Source organism: Amblyomma mixtum, chromosome 1 (assembly GCF_055824585.1).
Source record: "Amblyomma mixtum isolate Tamu chromosome 1, ASM5582458v1, whole genome shotgun sequence".
Taxonomy (NCBI): domain Eukaryota; kingdom Metazoa; phylum Arthropoda; class Arachnida; order Ixodida; family Ixodidae; genus Amblyomma; species Amblyomma mixtum.
Window position 1 is genome coordinate 91,444,670 of NC_143012.1, and position 17,385 is coordinate 91,462,054.

Consider the following 17,385-nt stretch of genomic DNA (forward strand, 5'->3'; position numbering starts at 1 on the left):
TGATCTTTTAACTCTCCTCTATCTGCACGTGGCAGCGGTGGTGGCTTGGCTCGAGCCAGTAGGCAGGCCCGTGAAATTTCCTTTTCATCCTTCTCTCAGTCACAACAACAACAACAATGGTCGCTCAATCTCGCCTTAGACGAGGCGCGCACCGGGCCCACTCCGGTGCCGAACCATGCGTTACCATGCCTAAGCAGAGCTTTCGTTTGTATCAATAGGTTTAACGAGCGCTCAAGCTCTGCTAGTTTTTTTTTTTTCACAGCATTTTAAGAGGGCCCGCAAAATATTAAAAAAAAAACGTGTTGTGCTTTTTCGCTACCGTATTGTAGCGCTGCCAAACGCGTTCTGAATGAACAAAGCGTGCGCATTCACCATCTTTAAAAAAAGTCGATGTCGCTGACAGCATAGTTTTTAAAGTTCGGCACAACATTCTTCCTGAATATGCAAAGCGCGCGAAATTCTCTCTCATCCATAGGCTTGTGCGGCGGGGATATCTCTCGGCCTAGGAGAAAGCAGAAGCTGTTTATGATAGCGAGTTGCTATCAGGTGATAAGACAAGGTTTGACACGAGCTCTCGCTCTGGAATGAAACTGCATATGTTGGTAAAGATTGCCGAAAACTAAATATCAGGACGAGGACATGTTTGGGGACGGTGTAGGGCTGACTTGTGTCTCCGTTGTGCCTAGAAGATTTCTTTTATTGTTTGCTCAGTCTCATAAAAAAAATAGCGTTTGGGACCTATATAGAGGGTATTGTACCGCAAAAGAAAATTTAGTTGTATTGGATTCGCCAAACGCGACGAGTTCCTTTCTTATATTTTGAACTCAGCAGGAGAAATCCTCACTAATGCTGGAATCAGTATATTTTAGTTTGGGGCCATTTGAGAGGATCATTTGTTTTTTCTTAAAGGATGAAAACTTTACAATTACGGGACGCTGGCGTTCTGTGTTGTGACGCCCAAGACGGTGTGCACGTTCGATATATTTACTACCTAACGTCAAATCGAGTTGATTGGAGCAGTGGCGAATGATGACTTCTTCGGATTCGGCAAATGTCTCGGATGGTGTAGGATCAGAAAGGCCGTAAAAAATCAGATTGCATCTCCGTGAGCGGTTCTCGGCATAATCAAATCTTGCCTCCAGATGCCGCACTAGCTGAGTCGTCGTTTCTGCGTTCATTGCACACTTTCTACATCTCTTTTCAAAGTAGGTATATTCTGGTAGTGGCTCTCTAAATCGGCAATCTGCTGAATTAGATCATTAATGGTTTTCTCTGTAGTTATTAGCTTGTTTTTGATGTCTTGGACGTCACTGATTATTGTAGCCTGACCCGAGGACTACTTCTTCAATTCAGCAAGACCTGCCTCTGCAGTGGCAGGTCCCGGATTCGTTTCTATGTCCCCGGACAATAGCAGCAAGATGCGCATTGTTTCTAAACATTCAATAGCAACATCGACGACACTGTGGGCTCGGAAGCTGCACCAGGCAGTAATTACCAGTTTTCTTTGCAAATAAGGCGTATGGTTTACTGACCTGCATTATGAATAGAGGCGGATTAGTGGTCATCCGCCGCAGAAGGGAACGGGCGAACTTACGCCTTCTCGCATGTAAGCAGCTTTAAGTGTCTTTTCCGACTTTTTTATTGCAGTGGCGGCTCTTGCTAATTGCTTTGTACTACTGACGTATCTGCTTTCAACGGGTGTGGTCAATCAGTGTCAGCTAAGACCGAAAGATGTAACCGAGCAGTCTGCTGGATCGAAGGAGCGGCGGCACTTGTAATTTCATGCAGCAGGATTTCAGTTTGAGCTAGTTGATGAACAGACATCGTAAAACGAATACAATGGAGCAAGAAAACGAAGACCAGAACGCACAAAATACAGGATAAGCGCCATCCTTGTCCTGTCTTTTGCGTGTTTTGGTCCTCGTTTTCTAGCTTGCTCCATTGTATTCCTTTAAGATGTAATTCCTGCGTTGCCTATCTCCAAGTCAACCGGTGTTCGCTCCATGTCCGATCAAGATTACAGGCAAGCTTCTTAATGAAGTGATCAGTCTTGCTGCTCAGAAATAACCTTTTTTTTTCGACGAATCGTTAGCCTTGGTTAATAGTTCCTATGGTGCAGTGCTTTCAGCTTGGTCCTGCAGTATGGCAAGTGTTCTGCACGTTGGGCTACAGACAAAAACGCACAGTGAGAAACAACATTGTCCTTGCACACCAGGGAAGCTGGAGGGACTTCGGTACCTAAGATATTCACTAAAAGACTGAACAGTGGGCTTTTAGGACCCAGAAACTAGATCGAAACTTCCACTTCCTCTTAGCTGCAACACCGCATAGCGCCAGATTTGCTGCAGTCACGTGAGACGCCTTTAACTTCAAATGCAACGGCGGTCTCTCTCCTCGCAGGTGCTGCCCACCTGGCGGCGACTGCGTACTCGGTGACGTCGTCGCGGTCCCGCTGGGTGGACTTCTCGGTGCCCTACTTCCACTCTGGAGTCTCGTGCCTCGCGTACGCCGTCAAGCGCGACGTGCCACTCTCTGCCTTCCTCATCCCCTTCAGCGTGCCCCTCTGGCTCGCCATCTTCCTCAGCCTCAAGGTGGGTGGTCCCCAGTCGTCGCTCCGATGCGCAGTCCATGCATGCTTAGGTGCTCACCATGAAAGGTGAGCACCTTCAATGAGTAAGCGTTAAAACGATGCTTTTATCAAAAACATTCATTTTTTCGTTTCATTTCATTTATTGAACCCCCAAAGCCAAAGGCATTAAAGAGGGGAGTGGTTACAAAAGAAGAAAATACATAAACAGATGCAATGCATGATACAAAACAAGGTATTATCATACTCCTGTTATACAATGTTAGCTAGTGCAGAACGAAAATGCTGGTTATCACTTATGTCGACGATATCTGCGTGAAGGCGGTTCCATTCGCGTGATGTACGAGGCAAGAAAGACTGAAATGCAATTACTGTGTTACACGTTTCAATACCAACTTAGTGACGATGATCAATGCGGTTTGACACGTATCTGGGGGACGAAATGAGGAGGAGGAGGAGGAGGTAGAAGAGGAGAGGCAGGGAGGGTTAACCGGAGTAATAATCAGTTTGCTACCCTACACGGGGGGATAGGATTGAGGGGATAAAAAAAATGCGCTATTTAGTATTACTAATAATCGTACACATAACGGGCTGTGTTCTTCCTCAGTATTTTTGATTCTGGATGACATCCCGTACGCGTTAAAGCAGCGGCCCCTCAATGCCTCGCGTACTATTTATTCTACAACTATTAGAAATTCAAACAATGAGCGTCTATGGCAGTTATGAAAATTTTCGGCGCTTTCGGGTGGTGACAAAAGCAGTTATTGAAACATGTACGGCTATAATTGCATTTTTCCAGCGACTTCAAATAGAACAAAATTTTTCATTCTTAAGAGTTAGGTTGTCGGGACAAAATTGTCACGACGCATTTTCAAAACGCAGCCTACACAGACAAAATAAGTGTTTGGGATCGTTAGAGGACTGACAGAAGAGTAACAGAAGCGTCCCTCCGTAACTACAGTCATGCGTGTAGTATTCACTTCCTTTTGCAGCTCATTCCCATGCCCCACTCCTATTGAAACCTTTTTGCTTCTCGCACGTAAAACCATCTTCCATCGTTCAATTACTCATATATCTCACAGAAATCAATTCATTATTTAAGAGTTATGTCCTCCACTTTCGATTGCATTCCTTATAACATGTTTGAGAACTAGGGCGTCCCTGTCTAAGCCTTGGCCTATCCCCTACAGCGTGTATATGCGCTGTTTCCCATTAGATGTCCTACAGCGAGCAGTGGCCACGTCAGACGGTTGCCGCTCGTGCAGGTGACAGCGCTGGCTGCCGCGCTGTACGAATGGTTCTCGCCGTTCGGCCTGAATCCGTGGGGCCGCCAGCGGACCAAGAACTTCAGCCTGGCGTCAGCGCTGTGGGTGATGTGGTCCCTGCTCTTCTCGCACCTGGTCGCCTTCAAGGCGCCAAAGTCGTGGCCCAACAAGGTGCTCATCAACCTGTGGGGCTGCTTCTCCGTCATCTTCCTCGCATCGTACACGGCCAACATCGCGGCGCACTTCGCCGGCCTCTTCTTCCAGATGCAAGTGCACGACTTTCACGACACCAGCGTGAGTGCCCGCTCACACCTCTGGCTCTCTAACGATGTTACATGGGTGTGTGGGGCTACAGAAGAGTTTCCAGTCGGAACAGTTCAAGCAGTTCTATTGCGGGCATGCATTTAGGGTTTCACTCCGTGTAGGGATGATGATGAAAAGCCTTTATTTAATAAAAGAGGTGAAGCTCTCTTAAAGAGCCCCGCAATGGGTGGAGTCCCTATTCCGGGACCCCATTGGTCGAAGCCGCCAGCTTAGCCCTCTTGACCAAAGCCTTTTGGGCGTGAAGGTCCGAGCAGCCAAGCAGGGCCGCCTCCCATTCCTCACTGGTAGGGTTGGGGTGGGGGGAGAGAGCTGAGTGGCGCTGGCAAGCCCAAACCATGTGGTAGGTGTCAGCCACCTCGCCACAGTGTTTGCACCTGCCAGTGAAGGCGGGATCGAAGTGTTTTAATACTGCCGAGCACAGCATTGTATTAGTGAATAGTCTAAGTAGAACGCGTTCGTTTGCTTTCCCCAGTCCCTTTGCAGGGGCTGGGTACACGCGGTGACTATCCTTATAATAAGCTGTTATATCTTTGAACGAGAGTAAAGAGCCACCTTCAGGTTTCAGGAGCTCAGGAGCCAATGGGAACGCCCGGTGAATGAGTGCTCGGGCCGACGCGTCTGCAGCTTCGTTTCCTGCTAGGCCCTGATGGCCCGGAGTCCAAACTATGCAGCGGGGAGTAGGATCGGTGTCTCGGCTGCAGTTCCTTAGTATCCGTTCAGCTAGTGGAGTTATCCAGCCAGCCTCGTAATTTCTACACGCCGAACGCGAGTCTGTTATGATGTGTTTTGATTTGGTATCAGAAGCAGCTAGGTCGATAGCAACTTCTTCAGCTTGTGTTGTGCCTGGGGCTCGAAAGGAGAGCCCATCCACCTGTATTTCTTGATGTATGACCGCGGCCGTGTACCACCCCCCGTGGGTCGGCCCGCCTACATCTACGTAGTAGACACCTTACTTGTTGCCATAGTTTCGCGCAAATTCTTCCGCCCTAGCCTGGCGACGACCACTATGATCTTCCTTATCCATCTTAGTGGGGAAGGTCGAACTCTGACGGCGCGTCTCCAGAGTTCGGACACTCGGACCCGCTCCTGAATGTGGAAATCGTGTTGGATGTGAAGCCGGGCTAGCAAGTCCCGGCCGCGTGTTCGCCAAATGCAGCCGGTACAGCCAGCGATGACAGCGCCGCCCACCGGCAGGTAGCAGCCACCATTAAGGCTGGTTATAAATATTCATTCAGAACGACAGCTTCACATCGCCACTATTGCGCAGTGGATTAGAGGCACGTGTTGCGTATGGAAGGTCGCCCGTTCGAATCCGCTCTCTGTACTGTAATTTTAGTGTTATTTTTTATTTCATTCTTCATTTCATTTTTTACTTCTTTCCCCTTTTAGGTCGCAAATCGTGATGCTTAGTGGCATATAACGCCGTTTAAGATTAAAAAAAAAGATTTTCTGCATACTTTAACACAGATTATTCAGAGCGCTGGAATATCAGTTTGGAATTTAAACTAAATATTACGTGGTTAATAACAATAGGTTGGTATACACTTTTAAGCATTATTTGGGATTTATTATCCCCTTTAGGTAAGCCGTTGTGACAATCTTCAGTCACCGTGATTTGTGAGATGGGCTTCCTTGAGCTCCTGAAAGGTGTTCACCACTTCCAATGCAAGAAGTCTGGCTTTGGAGGTGGAGACAGAAAGGTCAAGTGCCCTCTTCATCATTTTACGGAGTATTACCTCAACTTTGTCTTCGTCGTGCTTCCGCAAGTGTAGATAAGGGACCGAATAGAGAATTCGGCTGATTACGAAAGCATGGGCCAGCCGAACTGCATCCCTGGGCAGCCTATACCGTGAATTGCCTGGTTAAGCTCCCTTCCTTTCCTTTCTTCCTCCGTCAATGCAAATGGTTTGGTTTGGTTTGGTTGATTGGGGTTTAACGTCCGAAAGCGACTAAAGCTATGAGAGACGCCGTAGTGAAGGGCTGCGGAAATTTCGACCACCTGGGGTTCTTTAACGTGCACTGACATCGCACAGCACACGGGCCTCTAGAATTTCGCCTTCAAGAAATTCAGCCGCCGCGGCCGGGATCGAACCCGCGTCTTTCGGGTCAGCAGCCGAGCGCCGTAGCCACTGAGCCACCGCGGCGGGGCTGAATGCAAATGCGTCAGGCAGCAGAAGACTTATGTGACTGAAAAAATTAGGTTGCACTAATGCTACTGTTTTGTTTCCCCGCCATCAAGTCCACGTCTAATGAGATGTTTTAATGCTAAGTCAGGTGGAGGACAACTAACAGCCGAAATTCCTCACCATCCCAACGGCTGGAGCAGTCGGGAGAATAGTAGCAGAGGAAATAGGGCGACCCAAGCGTGACGAGCCCTCTGCTAAAGCCCAGTAATATTCGGCTTGTACACGCGTGCTAAAACTAAAGCACGGAATGTCGTCAGTGAGTGCATAGTCCTGGTTGTTTTTCGCAGTTCTGGCTTGGGCGTACAGTTTGCACCCCAGCTGGAATCATGAAAGGAAAGACTCAGTCTCAGAGTCAATGAAGAGCAGTTTTTGACCATGGTAGAACCAATCAATCAATCAATCAATCAATCAATCAATCAATCAATCAATCAGCCAGTTGGTCGGTCCAGTCAATCATTCAATGAATGAATGAATGAATGAATCAATCAATCAATCAATCAATCAGTTAGTCACTCAATCAAGTGATCAGTCAATCAATGAAAAGCGTTAATTTGTACATAGAAACTATACAATCAAAAAACAGGAGTTATCATAGTTCATGACTGGACCAAAACCGCCAGTTAGTGCGTGCGTGAAAAGAAAAATAGTGCAACCGCTGTTAGAATACAAAAAGAGCTAATTAATGCTATGAATTATATTGACAAAAGCTCGAATTTATACATAAAAAAGAGAACGGGAATGAGGGGCTCGTTATAAATATGAAAGAAGCCAACAACCGTTCGATGACGTTCTACGTCACACCTGCGGTAACTCAGGACGTTCTACGCCCGCCGCTTATGAACGTGGGTGGCGCTGATCAACACTTTCAAGGTTAGGTTACTTATAAACATAAATACCCCCGAAAGTAGAAGATTTGACAGCCGTCGCCGTAGCTCAGAGGTAGAGCACCGGACGCGTAATTCGGAGGTCGTGGTTCGGATCCCACCGGCGGCATATGGTTGTTTTTTCTTCTGCTTTTCTAATCAATTAGCTTTAAGCGATACCATATTCAGTAATATTCTAAATTGATCAACACCACAAAATAAATAAATTAAAAATCCCCTGTGCCCCTTGGTTTCTGTGGCTGTTGGCTTCTTTCATACATAAAAAAGAGTAATTCATGTTTGAACGAAGTTTTCCAATGTCAGGTGTTGTGGATAATGCTGATATAAAAAGCAAACGCTTAAAAGTAAAATAAAGCGTTCAGTCAATTAAGTCAGCAGTTGTGTAAAAGAGAGAAAATAATATAGGCACAGGATGTGTAAGATTTAAATTGGTAGTAGCGGACATCTTTCAAGCTTTAGCTCGCGAGGAGCTGTGCGGGTTCGGGTAAGAGCGCCTCGGAGAAGATGAGCGCGGCTGATGCGGCGCACGGGCTGAAATTCGCTGTTCCGCGCGGAAGTCGTCAATGGCAGGAGGCCGGTGGCCAAACCGGGGTCTGGGCGAATCGGCTCGAAAGCCCTCCAGACCGAGGCGTCGATAAGAGCAATTGCGGTAGAGATGGCCTGGTTCTCCGCAGTGAAAGCAGAGTGGCCGGTTGTCAGGTGTGCGCCAGACATCAGCCTTCCGCAAGTGCGCTCGGTGATCGTCGAAAGACGGCACTGGTGGCACTCAGGACAGCGGCACAGGAGGCATTACCGGAAACGGCGGTGGCGAAGCGGCAGCCGGGCGCCTCGCAACTTCGGCATAGGTGGGGCGGCTGTAGTCTCCCGTCAGAGGTGGTGTTTCGACGGTAGGACCCCTGGACGCCTGTTGCACCTCCTCGCTAACAAGAGCGGAAATTGAACCAAACGCAGACTGCGAAGGGCTGCACAATTTGAGGACCTCTTCACGCACGATGCCGCGAATAAGTTCGCACAAATCGTCAGGGTGGCTCCCGGCGGTGGCAAACGATTCGGTGACTGCAGCAGCAGGCACGGGCCGGTTGTAAGTCGCAGAACGTTGTTGAAGAACCTTTTCCATCGTCGTAGCCTCGGCAAAGAATGCAGCGACGGTCGATGGTGGGCTGCGCACGAGGCCTGCGAAGAGCTGTTCATTGACGCCACGCATCAAATGCCTGAGTTTCTTTTCTTCGGTCATGGCCGGATCAGCTCTCCTAGAGAGGCGCGTCATGTCCTCGACGTACATCTGAACACTTTCGATCGGCAGCTGGATGCGGGATTGTAGTGCACGCTCAGCTCGTTCGCGACGATGTACATTGGTGTAGGCCTCCAGCACCCGACGACGGAACTCATGCCACGAGATTAAAACGTCCTCTCGGTTTGCAAACCAGGTGCGAGCACCATCCTCGAGGCTGAAGTAAACGTTCCGGAGTTCGGCTGCGTCGTCCCATTGGTTAAACGCAGCTACGCGTTCAAAGTGAAGGAGCCAGTCCTCCACATCCCCAGAAAGTTCTCCGCGGAAAGTCTTGGGAATCTGCGGAGTCTGCAAGGTGTAGTGGGATGGCGCGGCAGCGGCGGTTGGCAGACGAGAAGGAGCGGCTGTCGCCATGGCGCCGCTCTCTAATGGTCCAACCTCCGCAGGCAGTCCCTGGATCCTCCGACTGAAGCGATGTACCGGGGTGTCAAGCGGTACAGGGCTGGCGCGACGGCTGCCTGGAGGGGTCTCTTGCCTGGGCTAACGGGTACCCCGCCTCTCCACCAGACTGTAGCGTACTTTTTGACTAAGGGAGGCTGTAATACCAGGAACGAGGACAGACAAGGCCAGGCAAGCTGGTGTAGCAAAGACGACAGATTCCTCACGGTGCGAACCCTACTTCGTCGTCGTCAGCTATGCGCCACCTGGCAATAGGTGGCATTATGTACTTGCTAGTCCTTCTTTGAACATGTGTAAGGATGAAGACTGTTTAATGATTGCTGGTGGACTGTTGCACAGTGACAGAGACGAAAAAACGGTGGTGGGCCTGCCATTATTTACGTGCACACCTTGTAGCAGAAAATTGCATTTGACAAAACTTACGTTCGGAATATTAAGAGTACCTCTTTTGAATTCGACTGGCTGAATTAGGTTATAGCCGGATTTGTAAATGAGGATTATGGGATGATTGCTAACTATACGAATAATTGGTAAAATTTGATGATCATGTAGAAGCATCAAGGCATCGCATCGACATGAACTTAAGGTTGTAATGCGAATGGCGTGATTTTGGATATGCTGCAGGTGTAATGGGTGTGTGTGGTAGGTTTTCTCCATGACGTAATAGAGTGCATGAAGCGACCCCGCACAAATACGTAATAAACGAAAATCAGTATCGATTTAGCGAAAAAGTGCGCGTTCGAAAGAGCCTTCTTATTCGGTAAGAGTATTTTAATTTGATATGCGAGATACGATCTGTAAACTTTAAATCTGAATTAAGGATGAGACACAAGAAATATACACATGTTAGTTGCAGGAGTAGTATACTGACCTAAAGCATTGACTAGAGTATGTGAAGGAGTCTTGGGATGCGAGAAAAACACTATCAGATTTATTTTTTGCATGCTTAATTTCCAATCAGTTGCGACGACCTCAGCATGGGATATTGTTTCAGTCGTCCCTAAGGTTTTCAGCTGTACAATGAATTTATTTGCCAGACCATAGCATGCTAGTGTTGTGAGCATACAGAAATAGAACGGAATTATTAAAGGGGCTGCGAAACACTGCTTGGGGGGATACCGGCTATACTTCAGGTGGGTTCTTTATGTCAGAGAGATGCTGACTTAAAAATAATTACAGGAATCGATGCACAGGAACGGGAGTTATTCAGTGAAGAAATTTCAAAATACAAGCAAACAAACCGCTGCCCTCAACTCGATTTTTGCGGGGCTTCCCACTCCTATTTCGCTCTCCCAATGACGCCACCTGGCGCAACCAATCAAAACAGCCAGCCAGAGCACGTCGCGGAAGTTTGTACTCCATGGTTGCCTGCTCTCTGTAACTCGTTCTTGCTGAGACTGGCAGCCTTCCTCCATGCTGGCAGCGTTGTTTCCATGCCAGAGCGCCCCTGGTGGTGTATTTTTGTTTTACTTGCTTTGCATGGCTTTTATCTAAGACAAGCAAGTTGTTTTTGTTGATCTAATATAAAACGCAGACAGGTGACAAAATGTGTCTCTATTTATTCACACATTTTGCAGTATATTTACTGTTTGTCCGGTCATCCAGCTCGCGCCAGGTGATGTCATATCCGCTGCTAAAAACCCGCCACTGTGTGGCGACACCATCAGAGCCATGAAGTTGTTTTTGGGAGGACATTAAAATATTAAAAAACGGAATGTACGCGGTATTACCGACGCTAATAGCACCATTATAACTCACTGTATGCAATCAACAGGCAAAACAGTTAACTAAGATTGTGTTTCTGGGCCCCTTTAAGACAGGTAGGCCATTGATATAGATTAAAAATACAAGCGGCCTAAGTTTTCAACCTTGCTGTACCGCTTACTTAATAAATCTAAAATTGGAGGATATACCCTAAATACAAACTGTTTGTTGCCTGCCGAATTCGAAATTTTTAAGCATGAAATGCTTTTAGCTCCCGTTGTCGGCAGTGTGGTGACGTCACGCCGAGACCGAGCGCCAACATCCGGGCACTGAAATCCACTCATCCGGGCACTGAAATCCACTCATCCGGGCACTGAATTCCAGTCATCCGGGCACTGAAATCCAGTCACCCGGGCACTGAATTCCAGTCATCCGGGCACTGAATTCCAGTCATCCGGGCACTAAATTCCAGTCATCCGGGCTCTGAAACGAGAACATCCGGGCACCGTACGAGACTTAGCGAGATTTAACGAGACTCTCTAAGCCCTCCTACGCGACCGGCATGCAAGCGCCGGTTGGTGTCCAAACGAGACAAAAAATAACTGCTGCCAGTGCCTTCTCAATGTTTATCAAGATATCAGTGGAGCTGTGGGTTTGATAATGCACGGAATTATAATTTCCGATTTCTAATAACTCGTGCAAAAAGCACATAAATGCCATGTTGAACTTCGTTGTCGTACGTGATCCGGGGGAGAAGCGCTGCGTTCAAAGGGCAAGGCATCGCGCCGAACGGGTGGTGGCGTTCCTCCCTTCCTTTACGGCGCGGTTCGGGTGTCCACCGAGATGGCAGAGAATTACTGCGCCATTTCCTTTCCTCAAAAAACCTTGCGTTCAAATGGCAAGGCATCGCGCTGAACGGGTGGTGGCGTTCCTCCCTTCCTGTACGGTGCGGTTCGGGTGTCCACCGAGATGACATTAGGCCCGTAAACATTTCATGCTTACTCTACTCTCGTTTACGGGAGAGGCAGAGATTTTTTATTTTTTATAAAGCGTTACCCACGATGTCTATGTCTCCAAGCTTGGGAAATAAAAATAGGTGGCTAATATGGTCAAATGAATTAGTTCGATTAATATTAGTACACATCAAGCATAGTGACCTTGATAAATTATGGTTTTAATTTCGTTAGTGAATGCTACTGAAGCTAAATTACTTGAGTTACCGGCTGGAAAACCAAAGTAGGGTTTAGACGAGATATGAGATTTTGTTAAGGATTTGTTTAAGCGACTTTCAATACATCTTTTGACAACCTTGCTGAAAAAGGATAAAATGGCAGTTGGGCGTTACAAAAGTGGAACAGGTCGGAACCCTTTTATAAACTGGTGTAACTTTAGTCGTTTTCAGCTTAGACGAAAACTTACCGGTCTCAAAAATTTTGTTCATCACGTGACAAAGAGGTTCAGCCATCAGGCAAGCGATTCATTTCACATTAGGTCAGTGACTGTTATCTATTTGTTTTCCAGCCCAGCACTATAACCACTGAGCCACCGAGCCGCCGCGGTGGCTCAGTAGCTATGGTGCTCGACGGCTGACACCAAAGACACGGGTTCGATCCCGGCCGGGGCGGTCGCATTTCGATGGAAGCGATGCTACAGGCCCAAGTACTGTGCAATGTCCGTGCACGTTAAAGAACCCCAGGTGGTGGAAATTATCTGGAGCCCTTCACTACGGCGTCCCTCATAGCCTGAGTCGCTTTGGGACGTTAAACCCCAATAAACATAAACGAAAGCACTATGCTAACGCCGCAGCCGGAGGCACCTCGTGTTAAACTGCAACACATTCTCGCGCTGTGCATTCCGCGTCGTCTTTATCAATATCCATCCGCGGCGTGAACAGATCAGTTCAGCTTAAAGGGCAACTGCAGCACTTTTTTGAGAATTTCGCGACATTCAAGGATACAGATCTTTATAGGCTGCAGGTAAAGCATGCCAAGTGGTTTTTCACTAGCATTTAAAATAATGACGTAATCGACGATTGAATTTTGCGCTTCTCCTCAATGCACCGGAGAAGTGCAGGGAAACTCAGCGTGACGTCATGGAAGGTATGATTTCAAATTACCGCTGTCGTCAGCCACACCCTGCCCTGACGCGTTAGACGCTGCCAAACAACTCTCGGCAGGGTTCGCCTTCGGTGGCGTTGGTTTTTTTCCTTCAAAGCACGCGTTTGTGCGGTGGAGATGTACCCATACCTTCGATGACGTCATCATGCGCCCCCCACTTGGCGTTGTGCGCTGCGGAGAAGCTGGAATGGCGTCCGGATTTTAATCGGCGATTACTTCACTATTTCAAGTGCTAGCCCAAAAAGACTTCGCATGCTTTACCTGCAGGTTTCACACATTCGACCCTCTTAAGCTCGTTGATTTCTAAAACCTATGCAGTTTCCCTTTAACCTAAGTCTATTGTCGCCAGACGTTCTGACGACCCAGCAAAGCAAAACCATAAACCAACCAGGTTAAACACACGTTTTTGCACGTATACTCGTTTTAACCACGTTGAAATCCTACCACTTTATTTTCTTTTGGTACGCGCTCATGCAGACACGCGCATGCGTGCATGTTTTCAACGGGTGAAGCGTGTTGCGAGCTCATGGCCATCAATGTTTCATTTGCAGTGGAAAGGCGCATATGCTTTGAGCTGTGCTAAAAAAATAGCTTCGAACTTCCATATCCATGCACCGTCACTTATCATTTCGCTCATTGACGGGAAAAATTTTCCAGCGTGGGTCACTGTACATTCAGCAGGGGAGGTGCCGGCACGCAAGGCGGGATTTTAGCTCTTCATTCGAGAGATGCGGCGTGCAGCTAAATTGGTACTAACGGTAAACGCCCTTGCGTGAGGAAAACATTCAACCCGCTTGTGCGTGTTCGTCAAGAATATGCGTGCATTCCGGAAAGTGCCCTGATTCTTTAAATCTACTTAAAACTCCGAGGAAGCAAGTCACGAACTTTGAAATCGCAATGACCACAGGAGAGCTAATCAAGAGTCGTATCTGGTTATACCTACTATACGTAGTTAGTCAACAAAGATGCGATAATCGAGAAAACAGTGCGCCGTTTAATGAGCAATGCGCCTGCAATTTTCACTCAGACGTGGTGTTGAATAAATTATGTCAGAGCACGAGTGCTGCTCGAACACTTTTGAGGATTCCTCGCAGCTCACGCATACACTTCACGACAACACACATACCGCCAAATGCCACAAGCTCCCTTCGTCTCCACCGATGTATGTATATACGCGGCAGCGCAACCAGCAGTTTGTTCTGCAGTTTGCTGCTGCTGCTGCTGATAGCTTCGTGTAGTTTCTTTTGCACCCACGGAGCCTATTTATACCTTGCCCATGCGTTGCAATGTGACGCCGCAGCGCGCAGTACAGCAGAACGCCCCCATTGAAACAGCGGAGGGCTGGGCAGCCTAAACTTCCACCTTGCCGTCGTGACTAACATGTTCACTTCCGGTTTTCGGGTTCCTGCCACATTTGGAGGTTTTTGGACGTGTCACCTCTGATTGGCCAGTGAGCTCCATTGCAAATGTGTGAATAAAATGACATAACTGATCTCATTTTTCGAAGACGGCTGGAATATTCAGGGTTTCGCAACCCTATTCTCTCAGCAACGCAGCCGCCTTTCCGCGCAGAAATAACGTCCTTAATTGATTGATTGATTGATTGATTGATTGATTGATTGATTGATTGATTGATTGATTGATTGATTGATTAAAACATCTTTATTTGTTCAATATTCTCAGAACGAGAATAATCTATGCGTTTTGTTTAGTTTCTTATTTCACTTTAGTGTCTCTGCAAAGCCAGAGCTACCTCGCTTGCCCAAAATATATACTTCAGGTCTTGTTGACGATTTATTCCAGCCAAAATTGTTGCCTCTCGGTGCTGCTCCAAAATAAATCAGCGGAGTTGTATCGCGCACTGCTGACCGTCATTGCTGCTCCTCATTCATGCTTTGTTAGTGCGCCTAGACCACGAGTATTCGTGTTTTTTGCTTGTCTAGAAACCATGATGTGACTGCGTATTCTGAAGTGAGGTGGAAAACGTGGCCACTGGCTCCGAACTGGCAACATACATACGTCAATGCGCAATGCAATGCCTTCAAATAGTAGGGTCCGCGAAAAAAAAACAACAAGGAATTCGACAAAAGTTCAAAATTTACTTGGTATTCTTGTTTGCTCTCTCGCCATACGGCGAGAGCGAACAAGGATACCGCGGTGGCGCGCTCGAGTAAACGCTTCTGTGAATCTTATTTTGCGGGTGTAACCTTTGATTTTTTCACACTTGAGCACACGTCAGTTGCCCATCATTTGCAAAATCCAGACAAGCGTCCTCCATATTCCTGTTCGTCTGTAAATATAACGCTTGTGTTCAGTTCCCTTATTGCGCATATGCATTTCCTTCCACGCCATTTGTAACACTGTCTCTCCTCCAATTCCGTCGGACATTGAATCCTTAATTTTTTTTTCCACACCAGTCACCATCCTCATGGTGTTCCTGGCTGGTGTGAGCCCAACATGGCGACCACCTATCACTAATTCGACAAGCGACGTATTTGTTCACCGCTTAATATTCCTCTATCAATTCAGCCTTCTTCTAAGAGGCAGATTTACGGGGCGGGGGTGTTCCAGAACATTTACATAGAATGAAATGTGCTGATCCCTATAATTTCCATTGAGGAACCCCCCCAAACCGCTAACCTGAAGGGCGGGTCATAAACCGTCCCCTGTTCTCCCTTTCGTGTGCGTGCAGCTGCTGAGTCAGCGCACGGGCACGGCCCGCGGCACGGCCGCCGAGGGCTACGTGTTCGCCGAGAACAAGCGTCTGTGGGAGCACATCCAGCGGTTCGGCGTCGCCACGCTGGAGGAGGGCCTCGAGTCCCTGCGCACGGGTGCCCTGGACGTGCTAATCGGCGACACGGCGGTGCTCAACTACTACCGCGCCAACGAGCCCAGCTGCCGGCTGCGGCTGCTGGGCGACTCCATCTTCGACGACGCGTACGCTGTGGGCATGACCCGCGGTTTTCCTCTCGCCCAAGGGATCTCCGAGCTGGTGCTGCGCTACAACGCGCTCGGCTACCTCGACCAGCTGCACAGCAAGTGGTACGGCCGCGCACCCTGTCTACAGGTGGGCGGGAGGCACACCTCTTGTCCTGTTTCCCCCTCTTTTTTGTGTACCTACTCCCAGCACTCAAAGTCGCGTTAGTGTAAAACACAATGTCATTCAAGTGGGACCCGTGGGTGGTACCAATGGTACACTGATTGTGGACCACCTAATTGGCAGAGAATGTTCGGAGTGGTATCAAACGATTCAGTGCGTTACGAAGCATACGATTACTAGTCGAATTAAAACTGTACAGCAAGAGGTACGGCCGCGCACCCTGTCTACAGGTGGGCAGGAGGCACACCTCTTGTCCTGTTTCCCTCTCTTGTGCATCTACTCCCAACACTCAAGGTCGCGTTAGTATGTTGTTGTTCTTGTTGTTGTTGTTGATGCGACTGAGAGAAGGATGAAAAGGAAAGTGCACGGGCCTGCCGACTGGCTCGAGCCGTGCCACCACCGCTGCCACGTGCAGATAGAGGAGAGTTAAGAGAGTGAAAGAAGAGGCGCGCGTCGCAACAACCGCGTTCGCCGAAACGAAGACGCTGGCTGAAACAACAGATGCCCCCACGCGTTAGTATGAAACACAAGGTCTATAAACACGAAGTCTATGGAATACAAGGTCTATGGAACACAAGTGGGACAAGTGGGTGGTATCATTGGTACACATATTGTCGACCATCTAATTGGCGTAGAATGTTCGGAGTGGTATCAAACGATCCAGCGCGTTATGGAGCTTACGATTACTAGTCGAATCAAAGCGTAGTGCATCATAGGGATTTGCACCGGTGACCTTTGGTTCCCCAAACTGCGACTTCTTGAAACTTAAAACGTCAATTATGACCAAACTAATTGACGTATGACCTTCGAAGTGGTGTCAAACGATTTGTTTTCTCGCGCTGTATAGTTCGCATTTAAAAAGTCGATATCCGGAAATAACGAAAAATTTGTACCGGATATAGCGAAGATGGCTAATGACCCAATATCGTTCAAAATAGCGAACGCTCGATACTTCTACCCCGCCTCAGCATTTTGCTGTCTTTTTTTTGTGCATATGGGACTGCTGTCAAATGTTTAGGAGAATCCCCTCGGTGGAGTAGATTTGTAATAAGGAAGTATTACTCATTTACATCCACCCAAGTGCTGCCACGCGGCTACATATGAAAGGTATAGAGCTTTCTCAGAAACTTCGTAGTTAAACGAAAAATTCGGCCTGCTCCGGGGTTCTGCGCTGTTGCATCACAAACGTAAGTTTTCCGTAGGGTTTCTGTCAGCTTTCCGTGCAAGATGTCATGTGATAAAGGTACGTATTTTCACAGTTTGGGGTCCGTATATTCCCGATCTACTCAAAATGTTGCGTATAATATCCATATAAGCCGCACAGAAAACCTATAAAATTATAGTAGTAATAGTAGTACAAGACCTTTATTCGGCCATAATTTACAGGCCGAGCATGTCGACCGCCTGGGCGACCAGAAGTCTCTGTTCTTCCTCCCCTTCAGCGCCAAGCCAGTCGAGCCAGGTGGTGATGGATAAAGAACGTGGGGGGTAGGAACCCGACTGCTGAGCAGCCGGGCAATAGAAGAGG

The 17,385-nt window shown here is 47.9% G+C and overlaps 1 protein-coding gene across 1 annotated transcript in view; it reads left to right on the forward strand.

Moving 5' to 3' along the window:
- The window catches only part of LOC149367196 (glutamate receptor ionotropic, NMDA 2C-like), a 189,785-nt gene that overhangs the window by 154,371 nt on the left and 18,029 nt on the right, over positions 1–17,385 (forward strand). Inside the window, exons 6-8 of the mRNA XM_089566757.1 lie at positions 2,401–2,591; positions 3,853–4,146; positions 15,450–15,824. Coding sequence (XP_089422883.1) covers positions 2,401–2,591; positions 3,853–4,146; positions 15,450–15,824 — 860 coding nt within the window. The remainder of the gene's footprint in view (positions 1–2,400; positions 2,592–3,852; positions 4,147–15,449; positions 15,825–17,385) is intronic.